At 36.7% G+C, this 21,490-nt stretch overlaps 1 protein-coding gene and 1 pseudogene across 9 annotated transcripts in view; both read right to left on the reverse strand.

Moving 5' to 3' along the window:
• AP3B1 (adaptor related protein complex 3 subunit beta 1) overlaps nucleotides 1-21,490 on the reverse strand; it is a 261,951-nt gene that overhangs the window by 188,380 nt on the left and 52,081 nt on the right. For 8 of the 9 annotated variants that reach the window (XR_007461784.1, XM_049649702.1, XM_049649699.1 and 5 more), the window contains 3 exons: nucleotides 4,270-4,365; nucleotides 3,113-3,273; nucleotides 349-415 (listed from right to left, as the gene is read on the reverse strand). Coding sequence is in view for 8 of the 9 variants with exons in the window: in XM_049649702.1 (XP_049505659.1) it covers nucleotides 349-415; nucleotides 3,113-3,273; nucleotides 4,270-4,365 (324 nt within the window). In the remaining variant the exon portion in view is untranslated. Of the gene's footprint in view, nucleotides 1-348; nucleotides 416-3,112; nucleotides 3,274-4,269; nucleotides 4,366-4,644; nucleotides 4,848-21,490 lie in introns of those variants that run through there. The other variant, XM_049649706.1, reaches the window with a different exon arrangement.
• On the reverse strand, nucleotides 11,909-14,460 carry LOC125935775 (high mobility group protein B1-like; annotated as a pseudogene).

Below are 21,490 nucleotides of genomic sequence, written 5' to 3' on the forward strand. Positions count from 1 at the left end.
ACCATTTTCAAATCAGTAAGAATAATTCTATCAAATATACAGTACAGTAAAATTATACTATACAAATAAAACACAGTTTTACTGAGGCGCCTGGGTGGCTCAATCAGTTAAACGTCCAACTCCTGATTTCAGATTTCAGCTCAGGTCATGACCTCACGGTTCATGAGATCCAGCCCCACAATGGGCTCTGCACTCAGAGAATGGAGACTGACTGGGATTCGCTCTCTTCCTCTCTCTCTGCCCCTTGCCCACTTGCACACGCATACACACTCTCTCTTTCAAAATAAATGAACTTAAAACACACATACACACAAATTCTACTTTGATATAAAAAAAGAAACCACTTACTGTACTTTTATCCTTTAAAAGTTTTTCAATTACTTCAATTAACATTTCCTTCTGCTCCGGATCAAGGCTAAAACATAAAAAGAAAAGAACACACATTAAATTTTTCCCTTTAATTCTAATTTTAAGTGAAGCTAATCATTTCAAGAATATTAAGAAATTTTTTTAGGGGGGAAGGAGAGCAAGAATTATGTGAAGATAGAAAACAAATCTGAAATAAAATGGGATGTTTTTCTCCCAAATGTGTCCTAATCTTTTTCTTTAAAGTTGCTCATATTGGATCACCTGGGTGGTCCAGTCGGTTAAGCTTCCGACTCTGTCTCAGGTCCTATCTAGCAGTTTGTGAGTTCGAGCCCCAAATCAGTCTCTGTGCTGACAGCTCGGAGCCTGCTTCAGATTCTGTGTCTCCCTCTCTCTCTGCACCTTCCATGCTCACACTCCGTCTCTCTCTCTCAAACATGAATAAATGTTAAAAAAAAAAATTTATAAAGTTGCTCATATTAACTAAATCCAGATACTAATAACATTAAGACAGTATCAAGTTCAGGGGCGCCTAGGTGGCTCAGTCAGTTAAGCCTCCAACTTCAGCTCAGATCATGATCTCATGGGTTCGTGAGTTTGAGCCCCACATCAGGCTCTCTGCTGTCAGCTCAGAGTCCGCTTCAGAAACTTTGTCCCCTTCTCTGTCTTCCCCTCCCCCACTCATGCTTGCTTTCTTTCTCTCAAAAATAAATAAACATTAAAAATAAATAAATATCAAGTTCACTTCTAAAAAATAGTTGGAAAATCTTAAAAATGTAATTACAAGTAGATAAAGTACAAATTCTTTTTTTAACCAAGGGAAAAAAGTTAATAAGACAGTGATCATTGTTGACTATGGATATACTACGGTCAAAAACAGAGAATTCCCAAATAAGAATTTTGTTATCATTTTAGTTCAGTAATGAACTAAACGTATTACAAAACCTGACATCTAAAACCAAAAACTATAAGCAAAGGCATATATATATATATATATATATACACACATATATATATATATATACACACACACACATATAAAAAAGCAAAGGCATATATATATATATATATACACATATATATATACACACACACACATATAAAAAATTAGGAAATGCCTCCTATTAGTAGCTCTAAGCACTGAAATATTGACAATATAATTTCTTCCTAACATGTAAGTCAAATGTTGTCCATTTACTGAGAAGCTGAAGAATGGGAATATAAAGGTAAATAAGACTGCCTAGTAAAGAAAGTCCCAAACATAAGCATACCATATAACAGAGATATGTATAAGGGATTACAGGAAAAACAAGAGCACCAATGGAGGCAGGAGAGTTTCTTATAAAAAGTGACATCTCGGATGAATCTTAACAATTTGACTTTAGAATTAAAGAAAGGAGAAAATTTTCCAGGTAAAGACTAAACAGATGGTAATAAGATAAAAATATTTTATGTAGAGGACAAATAGCCAGTACCAAGCTACTCAATTCCAGGCAAGGAGAATAAGGGCTGAGGCTGGAGAGGTAAAACAGGGTCCAGTGATGGACTTTTAATCCATCATAGTAAGCTTGGATCTTATTCTGCAAGCATGTAAAAAGAAAAGATGAGTGATAAGTATGATATAACTTTGACAGTTAACCTGAGTTAATGAGTTTTTACTTTTTATACACTTATATAAGTTTATTGCTAACCATTATAATTATCTGAACAAACCTTTTAATTCTTTCAAATTCTAGCTCTGGTCTCCCTTCTCCAAGCAGTCTTTCCTAACCCCACTTCATTACATCTTTACATTATGAAGCCCTGATCACGACTCTGAGCCATATCCTATCAAAATCCTAGTTCGTGTAGGGCACCTGGGTGGCTCAGTCAGTTAAGCGTCCAACTTTGGCTCAGGTCATGATCTCATGGTCTGTGAGTTCAAGCCCAGTGGCAGGCTCTGTGCTGACAGCTCAGAGCCTGGAGTGGAGCTTGCTTCGGGTTCTGTGTCTCCCTCTCTCTGCCGCTCCCCCACTCGTGCTCTGTCTCTCTCTCAAATATAAATAAACATTAAAAAAATCATGGCCTTTGTGTGTGTGTGTGTGTGACACCAAAACCACAAAATGATCTTGCTAAAAGCTTGTGGAATCAATGGTAACAGAAATTAATACCAAATTATTAAAGATAATAACTCTTTTACTTAAGCAATTTGTTTTCCACAAACATCGAGGCATCATATGATATTTTAATAAATATCATACAAATATGGTATGGTGCTGTATTTCAAAATGAGCGTTTTAAAATTCAATAAAATACCTCTAGACAAGAATCAGGCAAGGAAGGGAACATCAGAAAGGAATGGAAAGAAGGATGGAAAAGGTGGAAGAAAGGAGAACAAAGTAAGCTGAAAAGGTAATACACATAAGATTCTACCCTATAATGAACAGAAAAAAATCTTAAGTTTCTCATAATTTATGTGTATGTATACATGACAGACACACTACATAAATGACAATTAAAATTCCATTCAGTTTTAAGTTATAAAATCTATACATTATCACAGGTCCTAACAGGGTCACAAGTAAAAACCAGGATAGGGTCTCTATAACCCAAATAAAATTAAAGATGTCTAAAGAATGTGAGGAGAAAAACAGTCACTGGGTTTTGCTTAGTATAAGGACAGACTAATTATAAGGCTAATAAAATAAGCCTCCATGGGCTATAATATTCCATATAACATTTTTGGTATTATTAACAAAGTACCTACCTGTACAATTTCTGTATTGCATGGGCTGCATTCTTCCTAACATATGGTGATAAATCAGCAGAAGCCTCCTTAATAGCAAGCATCATAATAGGTACAATAATTGGTACTCTAATACTTGACAGAACTCTCAAAGCACTTGCACGGATTAGTTGATTTGGGTCCTAGAAAGGGTGCAAAAATATGCATCAAAATCTCAAGTTTAATACTTCAAAGATATCTCTATGACACAGCTAACAGGTGCTTACAGGATTCAATGTAACAACACACACACACACACACACACACACACACACACACACACACAAACTATTTAAAGAACCAGTATACGAACACTGGATAAGGAAAAAGAGTTAACTAAATGTTTATTTCTTTGAACAAGAAAAGTAATGGTTATAATTCTAGTTAATCATTCATTACTAAACATGTTGGGTTTTTAGAGTTTCACAATGACACAACGCTGCAGGCTATAAATTTTCTCTTTAAAAAGTCACATCCCCACTGAGGGTTGATGGGGGGTGGGAGGGAGGGGAGGGTGGGTGATGGGTATTGAGGAGGGCACCTTTTGGGATGACCACTGGGTGTTGTATGGAAACCAATTTGACAATAAATTTCATATACTGAAAAAAAAAAAAAAAAAGTCACATCCCGGGGCGCCTGGGTGGCTCAGTCGGTTAAGTATCCAACTTCAGCTCAGGTCACGATCTCACGGTCCGTGAGTTCGAGCCCCGCGTCGGGCTCTGGGATGATGGCTCAGAGCCTGGAGCCTGCTTCAGATTCTGTGTCTCCCTCTCTCGCTGACCCTCCCCCATTCATGCTCTGTCTCTCTCTGTGTCAAAAATAAATAAACTTAAAAAAAAGTCACATCCCCTCATTGCACACTTTCAACAATTAGGTATAGTGATGAAGAGTTCTTGGGTGCCTGATAAGGATTACAAAGAACATAAAGGAACATGTAGAAAATGAAACAGAGAGAAAGATCTAGTTGGTTATATACATATTATTTTCTGAGGACACTGAATAGGCAATGTGAGAGGCCTTTCAAGTCTTTCAAAGCAATACTGCGCCATTTAGTAGATTACTGGTCCACTTCTTTAAATAACACACCTTCAGCTTTGCACAAATCTTGTAGCTATTTGCTGGCTCACTCTACTATTTACCTTCAGAGCTCGCTGAAAAGTACTTATGGACAAGAGTGCCAGATCCTGCTGTTCTTCAGCATACCGGACCAGGTAAACATACACTAACTTCTTGATCTGTTAAAAAAAAAAAAAAGAAAAGAAAAAAATCACGTAATCCTAGCCAGACTGAAAATTAAAAATTCATTATTTTGTATACCAAATCCATTCTCAATTTTTGTGAAATAAAATAACTGAACCTGGTCATAGCTTATATTGTGATATAAAGATAATATACTGTAGCATGAGGAATGGCAACAGAAAAAACTTGTGAAATAAGCATTTTGATAATCCAATCTATAACAGCAACACATTGTTCTGTAACAACATTCCAAAAAGTCTTGAGGGTTAACTTACTTCAAGCTTATATACTCCTTGCTTGCTGACCTAAGTCCCTTTGGTCCTGAGATGAACTAACCTACTCTTCTCGAGATCTGCAGACCACCAGCCTTAAGGAGAGAAGGACCAGGCTTTCCCAAAAGAGAAGTCCTGACCATATTTGATGCCAGCAGGTCTGTTCGGGGTCCTGTCGACATACGCCATTCCCCCAGGCACCGCCTCCTCCTGCAGACAGCCTACCCCCAACCCCCAAAGCCCCACTTAAAACCTTCCCCTTTGAAAACTTCTCGCTTTGCCTGGACAGGAAAGATGGTCTCTGGGGCATGAGTCCACCATCTTCCCAGGCTGCTGGCTTCCTGAATAAAGTGACATTTCCTTTCCCACCATCACTTGCCCTTCTACTGATTTTCAAGCAGTGAGCAGCTGAACCTGAGTTCAGAACCAGTTCTCTGTCGGGTAACACTTTCTCTCAAAGGGAATAAAAAAAATCCCTGAGCAAAACTCAGACAAGAATATTAAGGGGCGCCTGGGTGGCTCAGTTGGTTGAGTGTCTGACTCTTGATTTTGGCTCAGGTCATGATCTCAGAGTTCATGGAATCGAGCCCCGTGTTGGGTTCTGCGCTGACCTCACAAAGCCTGCTTGAGATTCTGTCTCCTTCTCTGTCTGTCCCTCACTGGCTCACTCTCTCTCTCTCTCTCAAAATAAAGAAAAATAAACTTAAAAAAGAAAAAGAACATTCTTTAAATGTTATATTAAAATATAACTGAATTATAAAAGTATTTTCAAAATGAAGGATAAAAATACTAGAAAGAACTTGGATTCTATCCTCCAGCTACATGGTATATATATGAACTTATGTCTCCTCATGAAAAGGTGTTGGAGCCGCAACTCTGATTGTATGGTAATATTCACATTCACATTCCAATATATATTACATGATATTTTCAGCTCAGTAAGAATAAGGTATGACAATACTAATTTAATGTGATAAAAACTCCATAAGACTGGGAGTATCTGACAACTGTTCTAAATGGCAATTTAATCAGTTAAGTCTAAAACAGCATTATGATGAACAGAAAAATTAAATAAAAATTAAAATGTGAGTCGAAATTCATCAACTGCTTCCTTCTGACACAGCTCATACACTAAAATCTTCCTTCTGAAATATCTTCAGATACCACTGCCTGAGTAGTTTTTTTATGCATCAGCAGAGTACAGACCTAAAAGTTTATGGAATGTTCAAAGAGCACAGGAAATGAGGGGAAGTAACTGGAAATTGCTGGAATTGATGCTAGAAAGGAAAAAGAGTGCTACACCAGGCCATATTTTATGTCATACTAACCAATATGAACTTCTTTAAAGACAACTACTTCCTTCATACTCCACTTTCCTTTGACACAACATAGTTTTGTTTTAAGTAAGCGCCAGGCCCAACGTGGGGCTTGCACTTACAACCCCAAGATCAAGAGTCGTGTGCTCTACCAACTAAGCCAGCCAGGCACCCCAACACAGCGTAGTTTTGAGTTCCTTCACTATCCTGTTTGCTTTCTTCTGAACTCACTCCAATTTGTCTATATTTCTTTCAGTGTAGAACCCCAAACTACAAATGAAGTTTAAGTAGAACAAACAAGTTAAGGCTACGTTCCATGTAAGGTGCTTCCACTGACACAACTAAATCTTAAAAATAAAAATATACATTTTCTAAAGGTACACTGACTACATTAAGCCATATCTGAGTAAATATCCTGGTGGGGTTTTTCTCTTTTAAAAAGAAATGGTGCTAAACACACCATTTTAAGTTGATACCAATCCATTTTTCTATACTATATAGACAGGGTTATAGATGAAAGTAACAAAAAAATTATCTCCTAATACTCTTCAGTGGTGAATGGATCGACAAAGTCCTAAAAACAAAACTAAAACCCTTAAAAAATTAAAACTCAGTGCCCAATGCAGTCCATAATCTGCCCCAAAATTCCTTTCTTTGCAACCAGGTATTTATTAAGTTCCTAAGATTACAACAATGCCAAAAAGCAATAAACACTTCCTAGTTGACTGATTTGTAGCATTTTCAATATACCAAATCAACACACAGACACATGTAAGATACTTCCCAAATCCATCTTAGGATGAACATGGGGCTACTTAATGCAGGAACCATTCCTATTCACCTGTATATTCGCAGAACCTATCATAATGGCTGGCATGTAGTAAGAGCTCAATAATTAGCTGAATGAAACATCACAGCCCAGTGGTATACTGAAAAAATTTAAGACTGTTCTCATTAGATTGCTATATCAGGAATCTAACTTCCACCAATGGTTATAATTCACCAAATAGATTCCTAGATAAAACACCAACATACTGTGAGGAAATGATGCAAATTAAGAAGATTGTCTCCAAAAGTCTTTAACTTGTAAATTATTGTTTTGCTTTGAAAGAGAGCACAAGAGCATAAGCGGGAGAGAGGGGCAGACGGGGAAGGGGAGAAAAGGTGAGAGAGAGAGAGAGAAAGAGAAAGAGAAAGAGAGAGAAAGAGAAAGAGATAGAATCTCAAGCAGGTTCCACGCCCAGCAGAGAGCCCGACACGGGACTCAATCCCATGACCCTGGGACCATGACCTGAGCCAAAATCAAGAGTCAGACGTTCAACCGACTAAGCCACCCAGGCACCCCTAACTTGTGGGATTTTTAAAAATTTATCATTTAAAATGTTCTTTCTTCATAATTAATTATATTCAGACCCAGTCTCCAGTTCTCTGGAAAGTTTTGGAAGAAATAGGTTAGAGTCCACCCATCCCCTCATCTTCCTGTGATTTATTTCTCAGCAACACCTTTATTTACGAAGTAACTGCACAGCCAACTTTTAAAGCTGAATTATGAACTCCAGAATATATCCAGGGGTTTATATTGGCAACACTGAAACATTCAGAACCACAGCTGAGCTAGCAGGCATTGCTGTAATTACTGACTATTGGAGATGGACTTTTGTGCCTGTTATAGCAAAAAGCATAACAATATTAAATCACAGAAGGTTGCAAAACACCAAATTTGTTCTAGTTCTGTTATAAGAATCAATCAATATTGACCACAAGAGGCCTGTGCACTGACTGGCTGCAGGTGTGCAGAGAAAGCCTAGCTTCCCTGAAACCATTCTGTGACCAGAAATGGGAGTACTTAAAGCTCCGTGACTACACCATTCTCTGATCAGTTACCTCCATTCAATGTTACAACACTCCTTGCTGTAAAGCTAATCATAGCAGAGCCCCAGTAGGCTGGCAGAACACAGGCAGATCTGTTTAATTAGTTTATCAATACTAGTACATCAAACTTCATGAGTTATTGACTAAACCTTTGATTATTTTTGTACTATAACCACTGATTGCTTACTAGGTAACTTTTGGTATCATTTGACATCAAATGGAAGATGACGTACAGCTTAACTGTGTGTCTAAGGCAGCATGTACTTATAAAATGAAATTTTGCACTTGATAGCAATGAAACATCAGTCAATTCTCTAAACATAAATTTTAAGAAGCTTATGTCAGTTTTCTCATATTAGAGGATTAAGCATGTTTCAAAAAACAACATAATTCAAGAACAAAAGAAACCCAAACAAATACATCAATAATTACGTTTACAGGGACATTTTTGTTGCAGAACATTACGCAGTATATGAGAATCTGAGTGTAAAGGGAAGAGATGAACAAACAGGAAAGTTCTACTATTATAACCACCTGAACAGTACAGTTTTGGATAAACAATAAATAACACAGAATTTTCTGTTTACAAGAAGACTAGAAGTCCAGGGGGAACTAGTTAATTTACTACCAATTTCTAAGGACTTCCTTATTTCTACCCATCTCTAAGTCACAAGAATAGTTATATCGATGCCAGATACCTCCCAAAGGATAGCTAATACCAGATGTTGATAAGGGGCCAAAGTCACTAAGGGAGAGGAGGAGGAAGAAAGCATCAAGCAGGAAGGATGGCTCTAAAAAGGGGAATGGTCTAAGATGGGTTCTGAAGCCAAGCCACCTGGCTTTGGATTCTGACTGTGAAATATGACCTTGATCTGATAATTTAACCTCTCTGTTACCTTGTCCTCATATGTAAAATATGGGAAATGACAGAATCAACCTCACAGAGTTATTTGTGACGATAAAATGAGTTGATATATGTAAGGTACTAACAACCTCGCACAGAAAGCATCTTTTAATGCTTTCTCTAGAGACTCTAGTCCTAAAACACTAAGATAACAGCTCTACCTATATCTCACAATTTTTCTAAGTCAAATCTCAATTTTTTTCAGATACCTGCACTTACATCAGAAGCCATAAAACTACATCAAATTAGAAGCTCAGATAGCATGACCATAATATATCAAAGAGAGTTTAACTCTGGATATTATCAATTCAGAATTATATAGTAACAAGCATACAAATATTGTTTAATAAATATCTCTTAAATTAATGACAAGTCAAATTTGCAAATACTAGATTACATACATATAGCCTACATTTCTCCTATTAATTGGACTCTTAGAAAGAATGGTTTATCAAGTTAATTTAAGTCCAATATTAAATTAAGTGTTTTGATTTTAATTTACCCGAGTCAGTCAAATTGATTTTATGATGGCTAATCATTTTGGTAGCAAAATTCACCTATTCCAAATATACAATGTATTTATTATCTAATAAAAATTTATGTATTCTTGAATAAGTTTCTAAAAATGGGTTTGAAGTATATATGTTTAAAACCCTATAATATTTTCTAATAATGTTAAAATGGTGAAGGAAAAATAATTATTTTTATATATGTAAATGTGTACTCTAGAAATGTATAAAATATACTTCGCTTTATTTTTCCAGATCTTGAATATGTAAATGCAAGATTATTTAAACTAACTTACCTTATACGAGAAAAAACTATTTAAACTACTAGTATACTTTATATTAGAGACATAGTAACACCAATTCATTGTCATAGTGTTAAAATAATATCTAAGAGTCCACTTCACATCAATCTTGTATTTGTATTATATACAAATGAAGTGTGACCTAGCTACTCCTATTGCTCTACTTAAAAAATTCATCATTCTCATCATGATTATTTTATTCACTCTTATTCTTTCCTGTACCTAAGCAATTGTTTCCTTTAAAAAAAAAAATGCCTCGTTTTTACAACTAAAAATACTTAAGCACTGACTATAAAGTTGCTAATGGTACATAGCTCACTCAGTACATTCTGGCTGTAAAGCACTAGAAGATACTGCTATAGAAGTCTGATACAGAGACTGGAAAAGATGACGAAAATTTTCAAGTATGTCACCACTTATAAGTTGAAAATTCCACACAGAAAGTAGGGAAAGCTGAACCTAATGTTTCATTGATCAATAACATTCCATGTATTTTTAAGGCTTTAGAAACAGTTACAGATTTTGATTAAGCTGTAATTTAATAATAACTGAGAGACCTGATTTACCCTCCTGCCTTAACCAAATAGAATATCAGGGGCAGGAAATGTAACAATAGTTTCCTATGTTGGACAACAAGTAGTACAGAACTGTGAACCCAGAGAGAGGGAAAAGTCAAGCTGAGTACTATCACTAAGCATAAGTCTACCAGCACAGGGGGGCAACTCAAACAGAATTCAGAAGATTCACTGTGCTGAGGAGACAAGAGACAAAAGTTCAGAGGCCAAGGTTGCTCAAATTTGCAGAGCAAAAAAACAAACAGGAGGAAACTTCACAGAGACAGTGAGAGGGAGAGAGCACACACACACTACAGAGGACCACCATCAAGTCTTAAACGAAGCCCTGACATGCACAAGAAAGAGTGACATAAAACTACCTGAGGCCAGAGCAATCAATCAATCAATCAATCAATCAACACCAAAAACAAATACAAGAAAAAAGTACGCATAAGATATCTTAAAGATCACAAAGAACTAGGAATAGTTCATGCTCCTACCAGCCAGAGAAAATGTCTCATAAATACACGGACTGCTGAGTAGAATCCCAAGAAGGCATCACTTTAGGAGTGGGATTAAATTAATTTAACTAAAAATATTTCTGAGCTCCCTAATAAAGCTTAAATGTATGCTTTGAAAGAATCAAATAATTCCACACAACTGTGTGCCACAAACAAAAAAAAGCCAACACAATTAAAAGGAATACAACAAAATCCACCAACCAGCCACATAAATTTCACAATGTTTAGCATCCAATTAATTAAAAAATTAGGAAAATATGAATCATAACCATGAGAAAAATCAATCTATAGAAAAAGACTCAAGGGGAGCCTGGGTGGCTCAGTCGGTTAAGCGGCCGACTTCAGCTCAGGTCACGATCTCGCGGTCCGTGAGTTCGAGCCCCGCGTCGGGCTCTGTGCTGACAGCTCAGAGCCTGGAGCCTGTTTCAGATTCTGTGTCTCCCTCTCTCGCTGACCCTCCCCCGTTCATGCTCTGTCTCTCTCTGTCTCAAAAATAAATAAACGTTAAAAAAAAAAAGAAAAAGAAAGAAAGAAAAAGACTCAAGTGATAGAAAGGATAGAAGTAGCAGAGAGGTGCCTGGCTGGCTCAGTCAGTAGAGCATGTGACTCTTGATCTTGGGATCATAACCTTGAGCCCCATATTGGGTGGAGAGTTTACTTAAAAGTAAAATCTTAAAAAAAAAAAAAAAAAAGGAGAAGGGCTTTACAGTAACTATTATAAATATGCTCCATATGCCCAAGAAGACAGACAAAAATATGCCTATGTTGAGGAGAGAATCACAAGATATAACAGTGATCCAATGAAACATCTAGAGATGAAAAATGTGACAGCTGATTTGATAAATACACTGGAAGAGATGAACAAGTTAGACACAACAAAAGGTAAGGTCAGTTAAGTATACAGCAATAAAAACTATCAAAATGAAGCACAGAGAGAAAAGACTGGGAAAAAACTGACGATATTATCAGTGACCAGTAGGACAACATCAATTAGTCTGTATGTGTACCAGAAATGCCAAAAGGAGAGAGAAGAGAGAAAATATATTTGTGATAAACTAATGGCTGAAATTTTAAGAAAACTATAAGCCCACAAATATACGATGCTCAACAAACCTGAAGCAGAATAAACATGAAAAAAAATACGTCAAGGCATATCACAATAAAACTGAAAACCAGTGCTAGAGAGAAAATCTCAAAACCAAGAAGAGATAAGAAAGACACATTGTACACAATGAAACAGAGATTAACAATGACAGTAAACTTGCAGGACAGAAAACAATGAAATATTTTTTTAATGTTTATTTATTTTTGAGAGAGACAGAGAGCAAACAGGGGAGTAACATAGAGAGAAACAGAGAGAGAGAGAGAGAGAGAGACAGAGACAGAGACAGAGAGAGAGTCAGAGAGAGAGAGAATCCAAAGCAGGCTCCAGGCTCCGAGCTGTCAGCACAGAGCCTGATGCAGGGCTCGAACCACAAACCGTGAGATCATGAACTGAGCTAAAGTCGGACACCATAACTGACTGAGCCACCCAAGCACCCTGAAATACTTTTTAAATACTGAACAAAAAAGACTGTAAACCTAGAACTGTAAATTTTGCTAGGCAAAAATATTTTCAAATTGTAAGCAAAATAAAGACTTTTTAAAACAAAAGCGGAAAGAATTCATTACCAGCAAAACAAAAGAGATGTTAAAGAAAGTCCTCTAGTCATAAGGAAAACAATACCAAATAGGATATTTGGGCCTATACAAAGTAATGAAGAGGGCCATAAATGGTAAATATGAGAGAACACATGAAAGACTTTGGGGGAGGAGAGGCAGCTCATTTTTATTTTTTATTTTTAATTAAAAAAATTTGTATTTACTTAGGAGCATTCAGAATGTCAACAAAATAGCTGCAACTTTTTTTTTTTTGCAATTACAGGGTGGTATTCAGTTAACAAAACAATTATTTCGTATAAGCTGCATCACAGACAAATGAAGATGAAAAACAACTATCCCCGTATAAAATTAATTTATGCTGTGCACTAACAAGGGCCTGCTTTAAATGTCCACACCAATTTACAACCCCTATACTGTACCATATAAGGCTGGTGGCTACTGAAAACACCACCAGGACAGGACTATCTAAAGACACATTCGGTAGTGTGTTCACTATACAAAAAACGACACTGTACAGTTTTTTTTTTTTAATTTTTTTTTTTAACGTTTGTTTATTTTTGAGACAGAGAGAGACAGAGCATGAACGGGGGAGGGGCAGAGAGTGAGGGAGACACAGAATCGGAAGCAGGCTCCAGGCTCTGAGCCATCAGCCCAGAGCCCGACGCGGGGCTCGAACTAGCGGACCGCGAGATCGTGACCTGAGCTGAAGTCGGACGCTTAACTGACTGAGCCACCCAGGCGCCCCGACACTGTACAGTTTAAAAGCAAATCTTACACAGCCTTACATTTCAGTTTTTTTCTTTAAAAGGAGTGAGTTGTATAAAGGGGTTTAAATGCTTTACAGACAAAAAAAAAAAAAAAAAAAAAACTGCGCTAGAACCAACATATTCATCTTCACCATCTTCTTCATCTCCCTCCTCTTCCTCATCCTCTTCATCTTCCTCATCTTCCTTCTCTTCCTTGTTTTTCTTAGCCTTGACGACTCTTGTTTTTGCTTTCTCAGGCTTTCCTTTAACTCAGTGTGCAGCAATATCCTTTTCATATTTTTTCATCAGCTTATTAGCAGCCTTCTTGTCATCTGCAGCAGTGTTAGTCCACATCTCTCCCAGTTTCCCTGCAACATCACCAATGGACAGGCTGGGATGTTTGCAATGTTCTCCTTTGATTTCTGGGCGATTATCAGAACAAAACAAGAAAAAGGCCGAAGGAGGCCTCTTGGGTGCACCGGCATCCTTGAACTTCTTTTAGGAGGGATATCAGTTTTCATTTCTCTTCCATAACGGGACGTTTCTGCCTTTGCCATGTCTTCAAACTTTCCTTTCTCTTTAGCAGACGTGGCCTACCATCTCTCTGAGCACTTCTTGGAAAACTCTGAGAAGCTGCCTGCAGCAACTGGGTGCTGTTTCTTGCACTCCTCTCGGTAACTTTGCACAAAGAATACGTAGGATGACATTTTGCCTCTTGGCTTCATAGGATCTCCTTTGAGACAGCTCATTTTTAAAACTCTTTAATAGATAAGTAAACTGGTAATTTTGGAATAAAATTGTACCAGAATAATCTCCCACAGAAAACTTTAAAAAAAAAAAAAAAAAAGGACATATTACAAAAGCACTGTGGCCCCTGGTGGTGAAACAGCAGCAGAGTGTGGTTAGGAGTATATACTCAAAGGTGACAAGAGAGAGAGTAAATTCCCCATTCCCTTGGCTTTCTGATGAGGCCAAGCGAATACTGGATGAAGTGCAAGTGGAGGCACTGATGGACAAACCACGGTCTCTGGCCAAAGGTGCCAAAATATTGAACCTACAAAAATCATGGCCACTGAAGAAAGTAGGGGAATCCCAGAAGGGAAAGGGCTGGAGGTGGGCTCCTCAAATAGTCTCTACCCACATCTCTGACTAACTCCTGAACCATGCAAGCAGAGAATAGACTCAAAGTAGTTCAGCAGAAGACAAAAAATATGACATGAGACTGACTGAAGCTGCTGCTTAAGAAATAGAATTTACAATTCGAACTTGTCAAGGTAAGCACCTTCAAAATACCACCTGTGATGTAAAAATAAAAGAATACAGAATCTCCATGATAATGTAATGGCAAGAACAGAACTCAAAATTGCCCAATGTAAGAGAAACTCAAGAAATGGAATACATACATACACGCATATATAAAAATATATATGTATACATACACACACACACACACACACACACACACATGCACGCACACACACACACACACACACACAAGAAAATCAACCAAAAGTAAGTTTGAGATAAACAAGGTATTGGAACTAGCAGACAATTTTAGAGCCTGCTATTACACATATTCTTAATGAAGTAAAAGAAAATGTGCTCTCAATTAGAGAAGAATAAAGCATATCTCAGCAAAGAAAAAGAAAGAACCAAGGTGAAATTCTAAAATGAAAAAATGTTCACTGAATGTACTCAACAATCAAATGGAGATGCCAGAAGAATGAGTAAGTGAACCTGAAAAAAGGTGAATAAAAATCCAGTGGGAAGCACACAAAGAGATATAAGAAAACCAACAAAGCTTCACGCACTTCAAACAATGTACATGTTGTTGTTTACAACAATACAAGAAAGAGAAGAGAATGGAGCAAAATATTACATGAAGAAATAATGGCCACTCTTATGTTTATAGCAGCATTACTTACAATAGTCAAGATATGGAAGCAGCCCTAGTGTCCATCAATTGACAAATGAAGAAAGAAGACGTGGTACGCGTACACACACACACACACACACAGTGGATTAGCCAACAAAAAGAATGAAATCTTGGGGCACCTGGGTGGCTCAGTTGGTTGAACGTCCGACTTCGGCTCATGTCACGATCTCACGGCTTGTGAGTTCAAGCCCCGTGTCCAGCTCTGTACTGACAGCTCAGAGCCTGGAGCCTCTTCAGATTCTCTCTCTCTCTCTCTCTCTCTCTCTCTCTCTCTGCCTCCCCTCCCCTGCTCACACTCTGTCTCTCTCAAATAAACATTTAAAAAAATTAAAAAGAAAAACAAGTCAGAAACAAAATTCAGAACTCTTTAAAAAAAAAAAGAATGAAATCTTGCCATTTGCAGTGACATGGGAGGAGCTACAGAGTATAATGCTAAGTGAAATAAATCAGTCAGAGAAAGACAAATATTCTATGATTTCACTCATATAGGGAATTTAAGAAACAAAACAAAAGATAAGAGACAGAGAGAGACAAGACACAGACTCTTAATTATAGAGAACTGGTGGTTACCACAGAGGAAGTGGTTGGGGGAATGGATTAAATAGGTGATGGGGATTGAGGAATGCATTGGTCATGGTGACCACACGGTAATGCATGCAAGTGTTGAATTATTATATTGTACACTGAAACTAAAAAAGAAGAGAAGTAATCACCAAAATTTCCCTAATTTTGATCAAAGGCAGTAATTCACAGATATAAGACATACAATAAACACCAGGCCAAATGAACACAAAGAAGCTCAAACCAAGACAACTCAGAGTTAAAGATGAAAAGCAAAACATGAAAGCATCATGAGAAAAATGACAAATTACATAAGTGGTATCAATTACCCAGTTAACAGGGATACTGCATAACGAATCAGAGGATCTTTAAAGCATCTTTAGAGTGCTAAAAAGAAAAACAACAACAACAACAACAACAACAACCCATATAACCCAGAATTCTATGACCAGTGCAAGGATCCTTTAGGAACAGAGGTAAAATGGAAACACTTTCAGAAAAGAGATTTCAGCAGCAGCAGATCTGCACCACAGCAAAAGCCAATGCAAGATTTTAAGGCAGGAAGATAATGATACTGATAGAAATGTGGATCTTTACAATACAAAGAGAACGCTGGAAATAAGTGACACTTTTTTCTGTTTTCTTCTCTTAATTTCTTTATAAATCATGAAAATTTAAAGCAAAAATTGCACTGTCTTGCGACGTTTTTAATCTGACACAAATAAAGCTAAACAAAGGACAGAAGGAATATGGATGTATACGGTTGCAAGATTTCTATATTTTAAGTGAAGAGATACAGTATTAAATAAGACTGACTGCAAAAAGCTACAAATGAATACAGTAGAGTCGCCTGGGTGGCTCAATCGGTTAAGTGTACAACTCTTGATTTCGGCTCAGGTCAGGATCTCACGGTTCTTGGCTGAAGGTGCAGAGCCCTGCTTGGGATCCTCTCCCCTCCTCTCTCTTTGCCCCTCACAAGCTCTCTCTCTCTCACTCTGTCTCTTAAAATAAATAAATAAACTTTCAAAAATAAAAATAAATACAGTCAACAATTTGAAAAAAAGTGCAAAGGTAAACAGGTTAAAAATAAAAACAAGAAAATTTTAAATGGGATTTCCTCCAAACCAAAGGGAAGAAAGGAAAAAAAACAAAAAAGACAAATAGAAAATAAATAGTATAATAGTACACTCAAATCCAAACATACCAATAATTACATCAAGTGTTAAAATAATAAACAATCCAATTCAAAGGCACAGTTTGACAAAATGGATGGGGAAAAGATGGAACTATGTTCTGGCAATAAGAGATGCACAGGACATTCAAAGACAGAGACAGGCTAAAAGCACATAGTTGGAAAAAACATATACTGGACAAAGGATGAGAAGGCTGGAGTGGCAACATGAATAACAAATCAAATAGACTTTAAGACAAAAAGTGTCACCAGGGATAAAGAAGGACCTATTTTAGGGTAAAAGGGTCAAGTCATTACGAAGACACGCAGAGTGAGGCGTGATGGGAGTGCTTTAAAATTTATGCAAGAAAATGACTAAATTAAAGGGAGAAATGAACAATTTCAGAATCATGACTGGGAGATTTAAAAGCCCCCTCCCAGCAATCAGTGGAACACTAGACAACAGGTCAGTAAAAATAATTTTAAAAATCTAAACACTAACAACACACATTATCCAACAATAGCAGAATACACATTCTCTACACCAACTGTACATGGTATGCACACCAAAATAAATTATGATGATCTATAAACAAGTTCTCATAAATTTTAAGAATGAAATAAAACTAAATATGCTTTAGGACTAAAATGGAAGAATGTTACAAAGCAATTAATAGTAAGATCATTCAGATAACCCTTCCATCCCCAAAATGAGGAAATTAAACAACATACTTCTAAATAATCCGTGAGTCAATAAAGAAATCATAAAGTAAAAATATTTGTAACTAAACAACAATGAAAATCTATAAAATTTAATTTGAAAAATGCAAATGAAACAATGTTTAGAAGAAAATACATAGTATTTTATATTAACCAAAAGTTTTGATCTGCGTTTCCAACTCAAGATATTAAAAAAAGAACCCCACCTTAACTATGTCTTTTGCAAATTCAGGTCCCAATTTCAAAATAATAAAACCATTTAGACTTTTTTTTACATGTAAATAATGCTTCCATTTTCTAAATGACCACTAAGTAACATAGAGATTTATCCCCTTCGTTTTTAAAAGGAAGCATGTTAAAAATAATTAGCTATTTTGACATTCTCTAGATGTTCGAGCAGCTCAATACTGTTAGAACTGTCCTGTTTATTTTTGTTTTCAAGAGGAAAAAAGTCAGCTTTCTTAGGTGAATTTTATACAGGTAAAGGACATTCATATATTTCAGTTTTTGTGTTTTTTCCCACTTCAAGAAAAACAAAACCATGTTCATGTTCAAAGACTGACAAAATAATTGTCGGTAAATTAATTTTTAATATTAAAAAGGAACCCCAAATTATGTATAAATCTGAAGTATAAAAGATAAATACAAAAGTCAATAATCATTTAAAAAAATCAATGACATACAAAACAGAAAAAAGTAAATGGATAAAACTAAAAGCTGTTTTTCAAAAGGTCAATACAATTGATAAGCCTCTAATTTGATCAAGAAAAAGAGAAGACAAAAACCACCAATTATCAGGAAGAATAAATACCACCGCAGAAGGTACAGACATTAAAAAAATACTAAGGGAATATTTTTAACAATTTCATGTTACTAAACTGACAACCCGGATGAAATGGATAAATTTCTTGACTGACAAATTACTAACAGAGATCCAAGAAGAAAGAGAAAAGCTAAATAGCCCTGTGTTGGCGATCCACCAAGACCATCTTCAGGTTGGATGACTGGCTAGAAGGGTTTATAGCACTCAGAGAAGTTGTCATACTCAGGGTTATGATTCATTACAGCAAAGGAATACATAGTAAGATCAGCAGAAGGAAAAGGTACATGGGGTGAAGTCCAGAGGACACCAGGCACTAGCTTCCAAGAATCCTAACAGTGGAGTCACATAAGACCTGCTTAATTCCTTCAGCAACAATGTATGACAACATGTACAAAATGCCACCAACCAGGGAAACTTGACAAAGACTATCCAAAGTATTTATTAGGGATCAGTCATGTAGATCCTGTACAACTACACATATTGTCATCACTACGTAGGAGATCAGTAACTAAAGCTCCAGAACAGGAAAAGAAAAAGCAGGTGTTTACCAAAAAGTGATAAAACACTTTTATCAGAACAGTCCAACTGCTCAGTTTGACCAAGCCAGACAACGAGCAGTCATGAAAATGTATCTTTTGGGGGAATGTACGGGGTTTGAGCAACCCAAGTCTGCCGAGTTTTAACTATTTCCCACAGTGGTTTATACCAAATAAACAATTTGAACTCATAATTTAAAACCTTCCTATAAAATAAACTCCAAGCACACTTGACTTCACACTAAGGATAAAATAATACCGTATTAGGATAAAATAATTCTACACATACTCTTTGAGACAGCAAAGGAGAAATACATCCCAACTCATTTTACAAAGCCAGTATTAACCTGATTACCCTGATATCAAAACAAAAGCCACTGCAAGTAAAATACATATAGACGCAGTAACATATAGACGCAAAACTCCTTAATAAAAAGATGGCAAACCAATTCTAACAATATAAAGATTTAACATAAGACGACCATGAGGGACCTACCCCAGGAATAAAAAGGTTTAACTAGTGAAAAATCAATCCTAGTCATTTACCACTATCAAGAGAATAGAGAAAAATCATATAATGTCAAAAGTTACAGAAAAAGCACTTGGAAAAATTCAAAACTCATTTGCTATAAAAACTTTCAGCAAACTATGGATAGAAAGAACTTCCTCAACATGATTACAGACAGCTGCAAAAAAAACCTATAGCTAATATCATATTCAAAGATAAAAAGGCACAGTGCTTTCTACATGAGAAACAAGGCAAAGATAACTATTCTCATCACTTTTATTCAATACTGTAATGTACAGTGTACTCAATGTAATATGACAAGAAGAAAAAAGAACAGAAAAGTAAAATTACATTTGTACATGATATGACCCTTTATGTAACAAAGCCTAAGAAATCTATAAAATAGCTATCAGAGCTAATAAGTGAATTTAGCAAAGACACAACACAAGATCAATATACAAAAATCAATTCTTTATGCTAGCAATAACCAATTGGGAAATGAAATAAAAAAGACAATGTTGTTTAAAATAGCCTTCAGGGGTGCCTGGGTGGCTCAGTCGGTTAAGCATCAAACTCTTGATTTGGGCTCAGGTCATGATCTCACAGTTCATGAGTTCAAGTGGCCCCCTCCCCCTGTATCAGGCTCAGCACTGACAGTGTAGAGCCCGCTTAGAATTCTCTCTCTCTCTCTCTCTCTCTCTCTCTCTCTCTCTCTCTCCCCCCACCCCTTCATCTCTCTCCACTCCTCCCTCACTCACACACTCTCTCTCAAAATGAATAAACTTAAAAACAAATTTTATATATTTTTTAGGTTTATTTCTTTTGAGAGAGAGAGAGGGCACACACACCAAAGGGGCAGAGAGGTGGTGGGGGGGAGAGAGAGAGAATCACAAGCAGCCTCCGCACCATCAACAGAGTCCGATGCGGGGCTGGAACTCACAAACCACGAGATCATGACCTGGGCCAAAATCAAGAGTTGGACACTCAACCAACTGAGCCACCCAGGTGCCCCTCAAAATAAATGAACTTTAAAAAAATAAAACAGCTTTCAAAACTACTAAAAAACAAATTTAAAATACATGCAAAACTTGAATACCAAAACTATAAAATACTGCAAAAGGAAATTATAGAAGACCACATTTGTGGACTGGAAGACTTAATATGGTAAAGACAGCAATTTTCCCCAAATTTGATCTATAAATTCAATGCAAACAAAATCAGTCCTAACAGGCTTTTGAGGAAACTGACACGCTAATTTTAACACTTACATAAAAAGACAAAAGACCCAGACTAGCCAAAAAAAGGTTAAAAAAACAAAACCAGGCTGGAGTGCTTACACTACCTGACTTCAAGACTTACAACGTGACTATCCAGTGAACAAGGCAGTGTGGTATGGCAAATAGATCAACGGAAAAGAAAAGAGTCCAGAAACACACTTGCACTTATATGATCAAGAATTTTTCACAGAAGTAGCAAGGCAATTCAAGGGGGAAAAGACAGAATCTTCTTAAAAAGTGATACCAGAACAAATGAATACCCAGAAAAATCAATAAATAAATCTTGAACCTTACTTACCTCACATCACACACAAAGTCTAATTTGAAATGTGCTGTGCAGGAAAAAGTTAATAAAGCAGGCCAAAGAATGCTATCCTTAGAAAGTCTGCTTTCAAAGTTGGCACTGACTGGGATCTGGGAACTTGAATTTTAGGGGTATTCCCACAATTCCCTGATATGGGTGGTTTACAAACCATATGGTTTATGCTCAACATTTGCTTTTTTTTAAGGGAGTTTGGAATTTTGGTACATGCTAGGCAGTTAATGCCTCCATGAACAGCCCCCCAGTAAAAGACTTGGGCACTGAATCACTAATGAGCTCTCCTAGTGGACAACACCTCACACTTTTTGTCACAATTGATGCTGGAGGAATTGATTGTCACTGGGAAAATCACTGGAGAAAAGATACTTGGAAGCTTGCATCTGGTTTTCTCTTGACTTTACCACAAGCACCTCTTTCAGGGCCTGATTTTATTATGTACCTTTCATTGTAATAAATCATAGCTATGAGTATGACTATATCCTAAGTCCTATGAGTCCTCCCAGTGAATCATCGAACCTATGGATCACAGACCTATGGACACTGGATCCAAACATGGATCATTGACCTAAATATAATAGCTACAACTATTAAACTTTTAGAACACACCAG

Source organism: Panthera uncia, assembly GCF_023721935.1.
Source record: "Panthera uncia isolate 11264 chromosome A1 unlocalized genomic scaffold, Puncia_PCG_1.0 HiC_scaffold_17, whole genome shotgun sequence".
NCBI lineage: Eukaryota > Metazoa > Chordata > Mammalia > Carnivora > Felidae > Panthera > Panthera uncia.